At 48.2% G+C, this 15,478-nt stretch overlaps 1 protein-coding gene across 1 annotated transcript; it reads left to right on the plus strand.

Moving 5' to 3' along the window:
- The first annotated feature begins 1,080 nt into the window (after nt 1-1,080).
- On the plus strand, nt 1,081-14,569 carry LOC149364899 (Na(+)/dicarboxylate cotransporter 3-like). The gene is made up of 6 exons (XM_089568769.1): nt 1,081-1,229; nt 2,784-2,870; nt 3,457-3,564; nt 4,863-5,040; nt 6,759-6,920; nt 13,737-14,569. The coding sequence occupies exons 1-6, from the start codon at nt 1,081-1,083 to the stop codon at nt 13,956-13,958; spliced, it is 906 nt and encodes a 301-aa protein (XP_089424895.1). The 3' UTR covers nt 13,959-14,569.
- The last annotated feature ends 909 nt before the right edge of the window (nt 14,570-15,478 follow it).

The raw sequence follows: 15,478 nt of genomic DNA on the forward strand, positions 1-15,478 counted from the left end.
ACCACTGATGGCTTCCGTTATAGGCACGCACAGAGGTCAAGTACGATGTTTGGTAGGCCCTATGTATAAGTAACGCGTTATGGCTTCCTTGTAGTGCTGCGATTCGCGAGCGAGTATTAGTGTTATGTGGACTGACTGGCAGGGCCTATAAATGAAGCATATATCAGCTTTTTTTTTTTTTACGAGAGGTACGTTGCTTGGATTTACGCGGACACAACGAAGACGGGCAGGCACGGTTAAGCGCAGCGCTTAACCGTTCCTGTCTGACTTCGTTGTGTCCGTGTAAATCAAGCAACGCAGCTCTCGTAAAAAACGAATTCCAATAAGTTCTTAAAATATACCGCCGCTTTTGGACGTCACAAAGCGCATGCCGTCCGCTAGCCACGCCATGTATCGAACAGACAAGGCGTCCAGACTGTGAGCCTAATGGGAAGATGTGGGCGAAGGCACCGCGGTTTGAACTAGAGCTGCAGCCAGAGGATGAAGCCGTACAGGCTATGTGATGTGGCTGTCATCGGTTCCGCAGTTCACAGAGAACGGTCGGGGACGCGACTAGCTAGGGAAAACCATTTGGCGAAGACTTTAAAAGGATTTACTGTTTTAAATATGCCTTTTATTTTTAGGCATACAGGGCTTTGAGCCTATGGTAACGTAATTAATTCGAAAGTTGCAATATTTAGCACTTTTCTCGTTATCAATAAAACAAAAATTCAAATAAGGATGGCGAAAGGTCGTGTAAATCAGCTCAGCATCCATTAAAAAAAAGCATATTCCTTCGTGCTGTAGATATTTAAAACGGACTATTCATTCGCCATGAAAGGATTTTTTGTGCAAAAAGCCTGTCATCGCGAAAGAAGAATCTGACCAAGAAGCCCGGCAACAACACTTGCTAAAGTTAATACGGACATCAAAGCGAATACTTTCTCGTACTATTTGAAAAGTAAGAAACAGACACATTTTTGCTCTCAGACTGACCGTTCAGTGAACAACGAGTCACGAAAGATAATCTACGCTGTCACTCTTTGTGACTTTCGTCTATCATTGAATGAAGCAGCGTTTCTGCCGCTGTGCAAATACTGCATGCATGAGGTACTTTTGTATGCGGCCCGCAGGCGCTTTCCTGAGGCGCACGAGCTGACGTACGCGTGGTGGATGTTGCTCAACGTGCCCATCATGGTTGTGCTCGTGGTCCTGTCGTACGCCTACATCCAGTGGAGCATCGAGCGCAAGTGGGTGCTGAGCGTGTCGTACGCGGGTAGCGAACCCTCGGGAATGACAGAGTGAACAGCGCGACGGAGGAAAGTTTCACTGCTCATTACAGCTGCATGTGAACGGAAACGAAGGGCTACATGTATATATGCAACGGTATCGTCATCATCAACCCGACTACGCCCACTGCAGGGCAAAGGCCTCTCCCGTGTCTCTCCAATTAACCCTGTCATTTGCCAACTGCGGCCACCGCATCCCCGCAAACTTCTTAATTTCCTCGACCCACCTAACTTTATGCCGCACCCTGCTACGCTTGCCTTCTCTCTGAATCCACTCCGTTATCATAAGGTACCAGCGGTTATCTTGCCTTCGGATTACATGTTTAAGTAAAACAGCGCTAGACACGGGACGAAGGAAGAACAACACAGCACAAGGCGCATTCTTCCTTCGTCCCTTGTCTAGCGCTGTTTTACTTACATATGTTGTACCAACCTGCCCAAGCCTCCGCCTTAACACAGATAATTCGGATTACATGCCCTGCCCAAGCCCATTTCTTCGTCTTGATTTCGAATAAGATGTCATTAATCCGCGTTTGCTCCCTCACCCACTCTGCCCGTAGCTTCCGGTATCTTAACGTTACACCCATCATTTTTCTTTCCACAGCGACGGTATACGCGAGGACAAAAACAAAAAAAAAAAGCTTCCATCACGCCGCTCTTACCTAGGTCTTCCCTGTGCCACGGCTGCCGTGGAAGCAGCTTGCGTATACACGTGGGCATACGCGCCAAGAACGGCACCGTCAGATCTAACATATTGCACTTCCATTTTAATTCTGTGTGTATGCACTTGTGGGCATGTATTTGGTTGTACATAGTATGTAAGCGATCTTTATTTCTCTTGTCTATCCTCTTTGCACTAACTGCCTGGCACTGCTTTTTTTCCCCCTGTCAGTCGATGCTCAAGTTCCTCACTTGAACCCGCCATTCGTCTTAGTTCCTTCCTTTTCAATTAAAACCACTGCCACCAAACGTCGGCACCCCACTTTCAGTTGCTGCATGTCTGAACTGCAGTGTATAGACTACCGGCATCACGGCCGGCGAAGAAAGATACACATGCGCAGTGATGTATAGTACAGTATATGTGCCGCCGCGGTGGCTCAGTGGTTGTGGTTTTCGGCTGCTGACCCGAATGACGTGCGTTCGATCCCGGCCGTGGCGGTCGTATTTCGATGAAAGCGAAATGCTTGAGGCCCGGGTACTGTGCGATGTCAGTGGAAGCTAAAGAACCCCAAGCGGTCCCGCAGCCCTCCACTACGGCGTCCCTCAACCCCCGAGTCGCCTTAAGACGTTAAACCCCACAAACCATAAAACGTATGGTATTACATGCGAAGTATAACATTTTGACATCACATTAATGTATCGCCCTTAACCCATGCTCTTTGTGTACTGTGCGAACGATAAATTTGTGCTTCGTGTATCGTGCGCTTGAGAATCGACTTTAGAGTAGCGATCAGATTTCTGCCCGGATTGCAGTCTGATCGTTTGATCTCCGGTCGCTTTCGTTTAAAATGACAGGGGCGGAGCCACGATGATGGAGGCCGCTGCCGAAGCCAGGCTGACGGTCGAAGTCACGCGCCGGTACAACGATCTGGGACCGCTGACGTGAGTCGGTTGTTACACGCACTCTTGAGCTTTAGGTGATTATGAGGAAAGTTAGTCGCCCCAGGCGGCACCTATTTGAAACACTTGCAGTGTGGGAAACGCTCGATGAAAAGTGGCCAGAGCTTTTCCCCGCCTTTCAGGGTTTAATTCCTGCTGCAGTGTGCCGAAACGGACTGCACGGAGAATGTAAAGCCCCTGGTCTGATTCTAGTTGCGCTGTTCCCGGACTGATCAACAAAACTTGCCCTGACCAACAGCCCATCAAAAGGGGTGCAAGCGTTCAGTGGCACCTCACTGCGAAACTCGCGAGTCACATCTCCATAACACATTCATCACCATCATCATCCCCGTAACTCCGTCTACTGCAGGACAAAGGCCCCACCCATAGTCCCTCCCCAATGAATCCTGGCCTCCTGTAGCGAGCAGCAACACTTTACACACGCCAACTGCGCGTAGATACTTGACCGCGCGATCGTAACAACAGTTCGGCCTGGTAGGAATCGCTGCATTGATGAGATGGAGTTTTGATTTCATTCCCATGAGAAGGCAGCAGCGACGTCATGTGGCGCCATGCTTACGACTTGCAGGTTTGCGGAATCGATGGTCCTGTTCATGCTGGTGCTCGTGGTGTTCCTGCTGCTTACGATGCACCCGCAGATCCTGCCTGGATGGTCCACTTTGTTCCCGAGGCCAGAGTACGGCTCTCGAGTGAAATGTCTCATGTTGTGCGACGCAGTATATATGCTTCACTTTTAAACATGGCCAAATCGGACGTCTTACCCTGTCAGTATTTCATGGTCGACGAAACAGCTCGGAAATACACGGACGAAACAGCAGCGTTTGTGTCGTCCGTAGTACTTCTTCGCTCACGTCTTCTCTGCGCTTTTTCGTTGGATACGGAGGAAATCTGAGCCACCTCGTACGATGGATGAGCCACTTCGTCAGCAGCCTGTAGCTGTAAAATGCTTCGTAGGCGATGCGACCCCCCCATTCCCCCTTCTGCTCTCGGATGCTCCCGGAAACCAATTTTAAATTTTTGCATTGCAGCAGAATCTACGAGCGAGAGTCAGCAGCTTTTATAGACGCGTGCTTGCCTCGCTCGTGCGTGAGTAAAGGACTCTCGTGGTCGCGCTTGCACTGGCTTCGATGAAAGTGCGGGCAGCGCACTAAACCATCCGCCAGTGGCGCATCGACGTGCTACGTCTGTGATACTCTCTGCTGAACATGTTTATTTCTAAATGGTGGCGGTGCATCCGAAGTGACTTTTTTTATGCGAAGCATATTACTAGAGCTACACTACAGCCCGTCGAGCGCGGCGGTGGACTACCATTGACCTTTAGCGTGACCACGTGACACCACGTGACAACATGACGTCACAGCAGAGGAGAGATGGGCTGCCGGCTCGCGCGGTCGGCCGCGGCGGTGGAGGCTCCACATCAGAGGCGCGGCGGCTGACCACGTGACAACATGACGTCACAGCAGAGGAGAGATGGGCTGCCGGCTCGCGCGGTCGGCCGCGGCGGTGGAGGCTCCACATCAGAGGCGCTGCAGCTGACCACGTGACGCTACAGCAGCGGTATAAAGCTGAGCTTGCCTCGCTCTCCGGGCACTTACGAGGCGGCCAGGTGTTGGGATGCCGCCTAGAAGCAGGGCTGATTTGAACGAGAAGCGAAAGCTTCAGCGTGCCACAGAGACCGATGAAGAGCGGGATGAACGTCAACCAAGGAAAGCCATGTATTATCAAGCCTAGCCATCATCAATATGCTTCGCATCTGACTAGGCTTAACCTTAGCTAAGCCTCAGCCATTTTTTTGTTGCGTAACATGTGTCATATATATGCGAGCGATGAAAGAGAAACGAAAAGCAGTATCTGGCCGTGAAGAAGGTTTGATTAAGAGAATTATTAACGACGGGCGGAAGAGCTGGCAGAGCACGTGCCTTTCGGCCTTAGCTGGAGCCCGTCTTCAATGTCGTGTCCGGCGGCTTTCGGCAGCTACATCCGGGCATCGGTGCCCCTGGTGCTGGCCTCCGCGGCGCTGTTCATCATTCCGCGCGAACTGGGCACGGACGACACGATCCCCATCCTGACCTGGGCGGAGGTGAACAACCGCGTCTCCTGGGGAACGGTGCTCGTCATCTGCGGCGGCTTGTCGCTCGCCGAAGCGTCCACGGTGGGCACTCATTGCACTCAGAGGCATCCAATGGAGTAACGTAATTTACTGGAAGATGCTATTGGGCAGTTCAATCTCTAGCTGCGGTGCCTAAGCGCCTATGGCCTTGGGCTGCCGAACATGAGGTAGCCGGATGGAATCCCGGCAGCGGCAGCTGCGTTTTAATGGAGGCGGAATGGATAAGGAGCCCGTCTGCAGAGCGATATGTCAGTGCACATTAGAGAACCATAGATGCAATTATTTCCGAGCCCGCCACTGGGGTGACCCTTTCTCTGTCTCTTATTTCAGTCCCTCCTTCAACCCTTTCCTAAATGAATATGTTTTAATGAAAGGAAAGTGCGCATGAACTTTCTTAATCTCGGTACCGTGCCGTGAGGGAAAGGGTCAAGGAGGAACTGAAATTAGGAAGAGAAAGAGGCGCCGTAGCGGAGGGCTCCGGAATTATTTCGACCACTTGGAGACCTTTAACAAAGTGCGCTTGCATCGCGCAGTACACGGGCATTAGCACAGCGTTAGCTATTATTAGCAAAGAGTACACATGTGTTCTCCTTTTGCATTCAGTGCTTTTAAACATTAGCCACATTTTGGAACGCTCCGTGTTTAGACTGAAGAATGCCACTTTCCACGGTTTCCAGCATTGGCCTTTGCGCGGTTGAGATGGGATTTGATCGTATGGTTTCTGAATTGAATTACTTCTCCATAGCACTGTAATGATGGCTCCTTGTGGCCCAAAAGTTCAAAAGGAGGAGGTTGGCTGATGCAATAAGGAAGACCATTTATATTGTAGTCGTGGCCATTGCATCTGCTGACCTTTGCCAGGCAGGCCTCGCTTCCCAACTTTGAACCACATGGGCACGTTGTTATCCCATTCACTAAACCCCTACACCTCTAGCCTCGTTAACAAAGAAGTACGGTAGAATTCATGTGAATAACGAAAACATTGAAATAAGAACCTGTTTCTGGCCTTTGCTCGTCTCCACGACATTACTTACGCTGACTACATCATCAATGCGGCGATGAATAAGAAGGTTTGGTTTGGTTTGGTTTATTGGGGTTTAACGTCCCGAAGCAACTTAGGCTATGAGAGACGCCGTAGTGAAGGGCTCCGGAAATTTCGACCACCTGGGGTTCTTTAACGTGCACTGACATCGCACAGCACACGGGCCTCTAGAATTTCGCCTTCATCGAAATTCAGCCGCCGCGGCCGGGATCGAACCCGCGTCTTTCGGGTCAGCAGCCGATAAATAAGAAGGGAAGCGATCCTAGGGCTTTTATGGAACCAGGCTTAAGAATCGGGTTACAACGCCACCCACTTATAAAAATGGTCTATAGACAGTCTACAGACTTCTTATAGACTTTATTACCTTCCTACAGATATTTATTTCTGTCTATTCATAGTCTCTAGACTTTCTATAGACAAAAGTCTACTAAAAGTGTATGGCCATAAATATATAGATTGTCTATAGACTTCCTATAGCATTTGTATTGCCTATAGACTGTTCTCTAGGATTTCTCTATAAAGAATCAATATACTTGTTAGACAGAAGTCTATAGAAAGTCCATAGACTGCCTAAAAGCATTTTTGTTAGGGTTAGTGCCTCCGCTCGGGCCTATACTGTCCCCTATGACGTGTGAAACGTGGCCGCCTTATCGAAGGGCCCTTTCTAGACCGTGTCTGAGGGAAGAATGGCGAATGCTGCAGAGTGAATTCCTTGCAGAAAACGGGCCTCTCCCAGACGGTGGCCACCACGCTGGCCGTTCTCGAGAATGTGCCGCGGAAGGTCGTGCTGTCGGCGCTCTGCCTGCTGGCGTCGTTCATGAGCGAGGTGGCCAGCAACTCGGCCGTTAGCGCGCTCATGATACCCGTCGTCATCGAGCTGGTAGGTATACAGCCGGCGTTGGTGTACACCGCAGGGCTTAGCCGTGGTTTTAATCCTTCCCTTTCAGGAATGGCGACTGCTTAAAGACACACCAGCTCCATACAATTTGTGTTTTTAGTAAAAAAAAAAAAATTAATGCAATGGATTCTTTTTACTAAGAACAAAACAGAGCCATAGAAATATGGCTCTTTCTGGGAACGTTCATTTTTTTTGGCTTATTCCCGCCACTACATTCAAATTCGTGACGTCAAGACCGAAACGGAGTCCGTGATCACCATATGAAGTGAATACAACAGCTTATATGAGCTTCGTTTTTAGTGAAACAATCCTCATTCTTACTAAAACGAGGTAATTTATCGTAACAAGGTAACCATGTGGGCTAGTTGGTGTGTATATCGGACATAACTTCACCAGCGAAAGTACGGGACACCAGGAGAAGAACACAGGACAACGCTTCATATAAACTGGAAGTATTAATAGCCGTCTTCAACTCCCAGCGTTGTCCTGTGTTCTTCTCCTAGTGTCTCGTACTTTCGCTGGTGAGGTTATGTCTGGTAATTTATCGATAAAGGCTAAGTTCATTTTGCCCTCACTGTCCCTTTAATGTACTGAATTGTAAACTGGAAAAATTCATAGCCGCCTTCAACTCCCTAACGGAGTTTTTGAGTGACGGCTTTAACGATGGAGAACGGCAAAGTGCGTTTCCATAATGTTCACGTAACAGCCGAACACCTTTCACTTGCGTCAAATGTACTGATGGACTGAAATATGGAGCATTGAAATAACTTAAGCTGTACACAGAAGAGAGCATCGCGGTGCAGCTGCCGATTCAGAGGCAGAATCCACGTTTCCGTGCCAAGCACGAAACCTCGTCTACCCTGCATTCCCGCGGTTAATGAAGTGATCTTTAAGAAATTCGCGTAGAGGGTGACGCCAGCTTTCATTCTAGGTAATATTTAGAAACTCTACGGGACGGCGGAACGGCCGTTTAAGAATGTCCCCAGAACGGTGTTTCTGCCCGTCGGCTTGATACGCGGAAGACTGCTCCGGCTGTACGCAGCAGGGTCATTCCATGCCAAACGAACCAGAGTTTGCACTCGACCCTCTCCGATCTTGTCCATAAAATTTCTGGCTCTTTATTGAGCTGTCTAAATTAGTCACCTTTAATATCTTTGGGAAACACAAAAATTCCTGGTCATGTGGCAGCCGTTTTAATTTCTTAAAGGAGTGCAAAAGCTGGTTTCACGAAAACAAAAAAATTGGAGAAAATCAAATGTCTTACTTTTGTGTCCGAAAAGTTTTGAGATAAAGCACATGCATTGTGCTTTTTAATCCCACAGCGAGTTTTTGTGTCGTTTAACTGGGGTTTTTTATTGCTATTTTTATGCTCTTGCTCGACATTGGTGAGCAACATCAAATATTTCGGCACTTCTCTATGAAATCTACGATTTCATTAAACGGTTTAAACAATATGACAACAAAATATATATCAGAAAAAAAAAGTTCAACTTAGAAAAAAGTGTGTTGTACCGCGTTTTCATCCATAAAATTTGTACAGAGGCGTTCATAGTTAAATTATGAAATGTAGTCCAATTGATAGCGTTTCATTGAAACTTCTCTTATAATATTTTTATCGGTCTTTTTTTGTTTTAAGCGGGAAAAATTTTTTCAAAACCAGCACCGGCGAGCCCGATAGTTGCCCCGTATATCGCCACTGCACTGCAGAACACGGCCGTGGCGCCGCTCAGAGTTCTGTGTTGACTTTACAGGAGCAATGATATGGAAGAAGAGTATCAAATGATTCGAGAGGGCAAACTCTGCGCTCTGCTTTCTCCTGCTCCCACTCACCTTTCTGACGGAGCTGACGCAATTCGCTTTGCTCCCATATTTTGTAACGGGAGTTGCTCACCTAATAAAGAAGGCGCAATACAGTCCTTATTCTGAATAAAAATGACTGCGGCTTAGATCGGCTAAACCCGGCTATGCAAGCGAAAGCTTTGTTATTAGTGGTTATGCTGCGTTGCTGAGCTAGTTTAGGCTCAACCTCTTCGTCTGTCGCCGAAGCCGAAGTCGTGGCGGAAGCAGAACCAGTAGCGGCTGCCCCCAAAGCTCTTCGCTGCCGCCTTTCGGCGTCCTTCAACCGCCGCTGAGCCAAACGACGCTCCCGTTCTTCGTCGGTCTCTGCCGCTAGCTTAGCACGTTTAACTTCCATACCTCTAGCTAGATACTTAGCATGATTGACAACGTCAGGCCGGATGATCAGACTCAGCCCGTCGTCTACGAGACCGTCCCGACAGCGTAGACGGTCCCGGCCGACACGCTTCGTCCATAGCGAGAAACTGCAAGGCGGCAGTGTGTGTGCGCGCGACTCCCTTTCAAGTGAATGGCGAGCCAAGTGGTTAGTCACGTGGACAGCTGGCGAGACGGCGGTCGGTGTGCAGCGGCGGCGAGTCACGTGGTACGTCACGTGGCTGACCCTCCTCCACTCCTTCAGTTGAAGTTCAAATGTACCGCGCCGATGACCTTGGCTCGATGAGGCTAGCGAAGCGTGTGCTTTAAAAATAAATGCTGTGCGATGTCAGTGCACGTTAAAGAACCCCAGGTGGTCGAAATTGCCGGAGCCCTCCACTACGGCGTCTCTCATAGCCTGAGTCGCTTTGGGACGTTAAACCTCATAAACCAAACCAAACCAAAAATAAATGCATTTTGACCTATCAATGGAGCAAGCAGCGCAGTCAGGAGTTTAGTGCAATGTGGTCCAGTAAATATGAAGCATGTAAAGCTTTGAATAACATGAGTCGGTATGATACTTTCCGGAATATTTATTCTGAGCGTTCTTGTTTTGCACGAACTAATAAAGGTAAAGAATGTCGCCGCGTTTCCCCCTCTCGATGCTCCGTGAAATCTTTTCCGTGCCTCGTGCCGCAATCTGATTGAAACGGAAGCAAGGGCGGAGGAGCAACTGTCTCATTGCTTTCGCGGTTCGCGAATTAAGCGGGTGGTGCCGGTTTCCCTGACGATGGGAAGAAAGCTGCAGTGGTCTCACTTTCTTGTTAGTGAAAACTCCTCTGTAGCTGAGTAAGCTGTAGTTCTAACGAAAACAGTAGGAGGGACGGCGATTTGAAATGATCGAAAGCAAGTATGCCTTTCACAGGCTTAGCCTTTGCAAACCACTGATTAATTTGGGCTTTTTTTCTTAACTGCGCTTTCTGGAACCCAAAGGACCTCAATACCCTTTATGTTAGTTTTTGCCCATGTAAACAGGATCGCGAACCCGTGTCTTTCGGGTCAGCTGCCGACGCCGTAACCACTGAGCCACCGCGGTGGCTAGAAAAAGAAAGGATGCTGTGGCCTATATCTCGATCAGTCCTTACTAGTCTCAGCACCATAAAGTATAGTTTAACGCCACTGCGCTTGTGTATTATCAATGAGAGATTTCCACCATCGTTTTCACCAATCCTTATGCCGTTTAATCTTAAAAATGGGGTACTAGCGGAGTCATACACTGTTGATAACGTGAGGCGAATGAATGTCGAAGCGGCAGCAGCCGATATGTTACAATGGAAACGCGCTGTTCTATTGCCAAGCCCGATAGTAGTACGTCGCGTCGCGAGGAACATAGCCTCATGCAATTGCTGTTACATCTATGGTCTGAATTACTATTCTAGACGCAGGATAACTGAAATATGGTGGCTCACCTCTCTGACGATTTTCAACGGCCGCAGATTGACTTGCTTGCATAGGCTCTAGCGTTGTTTCCTTCACCACAGCCGAAGTCACGAAGTAGCTGAAGTCTTACGTATAACGCGTATCCGACTAAAGCCACCTCGATGCCGCTATCAGAACACCGATTTTGAGCCGCCTAGCGATCGGCCCATGTGGCTGTGGCGACGATATGATTTCGTTTATCTACGTCATGCGTACTCAGCCACTGCGATTCAGCCCTCGCGACGGTAGTCATGGCGCCGTGGACTGATTTTTATTTTTCAGCCTGCCCACACACAGGTTTCGTTGCCGACGCGGAGCCCCCTCTTATCTCTTTAATGCTTGCTGCAACGCGCTTCCCGGGCAGCGCGTGACTCTCGGGAACCGGCGAAGGCATGCCGAACGGTGCAGTGGTGTTACGGGGTTGCCGTGGATCAGGGTGCGGCACTGAACTTCAAATTGTTTTTCTCGCTTAAAACAAAGAAGGCTTTTATAAAATACGCTGAGCAAAATTTCAGTGACGCCAGCTATCAGCCGGGCCACATTTCATATTTTTGCTACGAACGCCACGAACGCTACGAACACCAGCGAGCTGCTGTTAAAGTCCCTAAAGAAGTGCGGGTTGCGGACGCGTCATCAGACTGGCGGCATACACTGCGCAAGAGGCCAGCCAAGCGCCATCTTTTCGACTCATTGTGTGGGTTACCTCTCACACGGAGCCCAAGGGAGGCAGAACTGGCGCTTCCAGAGGAGCACCCTTTAGCACGCGAAATGGATGCGCCATTCTCGGACCGCGCGTCCATTTCGCTCGCTAAGGGGTGATCGTCTGTTAGCGCCTGTTCTATAGCTCGTTCTGGTGACGCAGCGGTGCATTTGGGCCAGCAGCTGCGCGTCCTGGGAATTTCTGTCCCCAGCGTTGCATGGAAGACGCTATTCCACCGAGAGCCAGGAGCCGAGGCTCGCACTAGCGTGTTCTACTGAAAAATGAAAAGTTGTTCGGTTGCTCAGTGAACAAACGCCTCCCTTTTCTGGCGCAGGCGGTCATCACGGATAACCACCCCCTGTACTATGCGCTGCCGGTGACAGTGTGCTGCTCCTTCGCGTTCATGTTGCCCGCTGCCACGCCCACCAACGCCATCGTCTACCACGAAGCACACATAACCCCAAGGGAGATGGTACGATACTCTGTAGTCGCATGAAATCCAGTGGTCCCTGTTTATACGGACGGGATTTTGGGAAGGACCTGTGCTGGGCAAACAAAACGTCGACTTTACATGCTGGAAGCACAGACGTTCGGAGTAAAGCTCTCGTAGTCGCTTGAAAATATATTGCTCGGGCTGTACTCGATAGGTTCTCTCTTTACGCTCCTGATATAAGCACACAGTAAACTCAATATAAATACAACCTATAATAAAGATGAAATATAATCACCAGAATACCTATCGTCAAAACTATAAATTTTAATTTTTACTGGCTGCCGATAGAAAAAAAAAACTGTAGGGCAAGATTAAGCTCTAACTTAGAGAATGACGTTATAAGATCAATGAGTTAAGCCCATATATGTGGAAGTGGTGATTCTCTACTTCACATTCATAGAACCGAGGCAGTCCTCATACGATTACTGGCGCGGTGGTGCAGCGATTAAGCGATGCGCCCCTGCCCCGACAGGTCGCTGTTTCAAACACAGCCACCGGTGGAGCATATATGAGACCCAGGTTGCTCTTTCCGAGCAGTCTTTCGCGGACAGTCATTAATTTAATTGTCGACCTGCCATGGTGAATAGTTTTCTCACAATAGCCATGGTTACATGAATGCGACAGAAGTCGACTGCAGCCCACTTTTTGAGGGAAGGATCAGGTTATGAGAAGGAAAGGCGCTACTCGTCCTCTACTCTCTTCTTCGATGTTTTTGCACTTTCCTTCAAAACGTGAACTGGAGTCGACTTCTTACGCATTCATGTAAACGCGGCTAATGTAGTGAGCAGATTGTGATGACGTCACAAAGTCACGTGACCTAGGTGGCCCACTTTCCACTTAGGTTGCTTTTCTTGGGATTTTTTTTCGCGCACGCTGTCGCCATCGCTGCCACCGCCGTCGACGCCGGGTCCCTGAACGGGACCCTTGACGTGTTAAAAAGAAAAGCCGCCAAAAGCCAGTTGAGTGCAAATATTTATTAATTTAGAACATACTGATAGCCTCTTTCGAGGCTATTGCAGGACTGTGTTATAATATGATGGTTCTCGACACTTTAAAAACCATTTGCAAAAGGAAGTTCGCACAATATAACTACGAATATGGGAAGATCAATAGTCACTTAGGGAAAAAAAATGGTGTGAAATTTTATAATACAATAGGTATACATGAGAAATAAGATTTCTTAGCCAGTGTACATGCAGTGTATAATGGTTCAAATAAACAATTATGACAGGTTAGAAAGAAAACTGCTTAGAGATTCAGAATTAATATTCTCGTGCATCATATCCCATTCCCGGATCACTTTCGGGAAAAAAGAATAAAGAAAGGTGTCAGTATGAAATTTGTTCTCTACTGAACCCCAGGTGGTTGAAATTTCCGGAGCCCTTCACTACGGTGTCCCTCATAGCCTCAGTCGCTTTAAGACGTTAAACCCCAATAAACCAAACCAACCATCTACTAAATGGCGTGAATGTTTTGTTCAGGCATTTCTTTTCGGCGAATGAACTAAGTAAAGCGCGGTGTTGTTATGAATACTGGCGAGACTTGCTTTTCTTAAGAGTTCAGCTGGAGAGTCGTTACGTATTCAACTCATTGATCGATTTTCATAGTCGAATGAAAAGATTACCACTTTACCACGTCAGCAAGCATACAGGGCGCGTCAAATGTTCCCAGGCTGCGGGTCTTGCTCTTCAGCCGTGTATTCTGGCACTTAAGAGTGCTATGAAGCTACCAAGGTTCTCAGAGGTAAGATTGGCATCTCCCTCTACTTCCTACAGAAATTCCGTGGCTTGGGGGCGCCGTAAATACCCCACTACACAGCTCAAAAGCGGACCATGTGTCCTGGAAGCTTTTGACGCTCCCTGTACTTATGAGTGTATGTCGCCCTTCGCGCGGGGGCCACTCTTCCCTGGCTTAGGCTCGTCCGGGCATCCTGATGAACCTGATGACGGTGGCGGGCGAGATCATCTCCGTGCTGGTGGTCGGCGAGTACCTGCTGGACCTCAGCGTGGTGCCCTGGTGGGCCAAGGAGAGCGCCGGCGCCATCGTCATCGGCAGCAGGAACCGCAGCCACGGAGCGCGCCGCGCCGTGGCCGCGTGGACGACGAAGACGCCGGCACCGTTCCTTCCGGAGCCGTAGCATAGAGACGGCCGCTGGACACTCACCCCGAGAATCGACCCCTGGCATACATTCATTCATTTCCATCTGTGTGTCCCAACGAGGACTCCGTATTAAGTATAAAGAGATATGTCATGAGATATGCGGTGAAAATGAGAAAGCCTAGCGCGAAACTAAAGCCACACGCCACAAACACATTGTAAGGCCCACATTCACTTAACACAACTCGGATAGTGCCGAGGGATGTTTACTTATGAACAGCCGCCGAGACGCGTAAATTTATGCTCCACTTCGCATGGTGCCACTTGATGGTGAGGAACGATGTTTCATAACACTTTCTGTACCCTCCGCGTTACATTTGAGCATGTACCGAGACATGGAGGTGCTCCTTAGGACAAATTTATTTGGATGCTGTGTGAGCGAAGGCGTGCATTAGTCGTTAACCGAGCTGTGGAAGGACAACCTTGTCAAACTTCCCGAGCAGTGTGCACCATGCAGTGTATTTTGGCCGGTTTTGAGTTTGAGCATCTGCGCGTAAACATATTTGTGCTTAGAAGGCGTAACGATGGGACACGTTTCTGTTTTGGTACTTGAAAACTAAACATTTCGACAGAACTGCCTGTCTGGTTGGGTTTGATAATTTATTCCGATGTGTGATACATCTCCAACCAAAGCTCTTTTTAATTTGAAACCCAACGTTTCGGAGCCGGTTCGGATTCTCCTTCAGGGGTAACTGGGCTGTGGCTAGCGTTTAATAAGCATAGCCTATAGCACCCATAGCGACAGCTTTTATATACGAGGTGTTCCACCTAAGAATTTTCACAATTTTTAAAAAAGGCTGAGTTAGAAGAGCGCTTTTTTCGGCATAGCTTTGTCAGCGGTGTAGTACATCAGAATACAGTTAAGGCGTGCTAACTAGCAGGCTGGTTAACTAATATTGAAAAGTTCACTCTTTAACTATTACTAATAGGCTCCTTTATTATTGAGAGTCGCGTAGTCCACCGGAAGTTTTATCGACATCTGTTTTTACAATTTCGAAAACGGGGTTACCCTCGCCGTTGTATAATAAAATTTGGCAATTCTACGAGTTACGTACATTGGAAATGTTGCTTTACCTGCAAGCTTCTCGAACGCGCATGTATTCTGGCGTGATGTAGCCAAATTTGTTGGACCACAGCGTGGAGGGTAACCACGCATTAGAAATTCTAAAAAATGACATGGATGTTACATACGGTAGACTACTACATGCCCCTCAATAATTAGTGTCTAACAGTAATGGCTAAAAAGTTAACTATTCAATACCAATTAACCAACCTTCTGTCAGCACATCTTAGATGTATTCTGATGCACTACACCGCTGACAATTCTATGCTGAAAAAAGCGCTATTTTTAAGAATTGTGTAAAGTCTTAGGTGGAACAAACTGTACTGAACTCTTGATTGAGCTACCAATTAACGTCGCGTATATTATTGATTTTGATGCGTTTTGCGTCAATGTTCTCCATAAACTTAGTTTTGTATTCTGTGTTCACTGTGAGTGTG

Source organism: Amblyomma mixtum, chromosome 2 (assembly GCF_055824585.1).
Source record: "Amblyomma mixtum isolate Tamu chromosome 2, ASM5582458v1, whole genome shotgun sequence".
NCBI classification, from domain to species: Eukaryota; Metazoa; Arthropoda; class Arachnida; order Ixodida; family Ixodidae; genus Amblyomma; species Amblyomma mixtum.

What these genes read in the sequence shown, in the direction of transcription:
- LOC149364899 (XM_089568769.1), top strand. Translation starts at nt 1,081, where the DNA reads ATGCATGAGGTACTTTTGTATGCGGCCCGCAGGCGCTTTCCTGAGGCG. An exon ending in ACTTTGTTCCCGAGGCCAGA is followed by an intron (nt 3,565 to 4,862) that starts GTACGGCTCTCG and finishes GGCTTTCGGCAG; the next exon opens with CTACATCCGGGCATCGGTGC. An exon ending in TACCCGTCGTCATCGAGCTG is followed by an intron (nt 6,921 to 13,736) that starts GTAGGTATACAG and finishes TCCCTGGCTTAG; the next exon opens with GCTCGTCCGGGCATCCTGAT.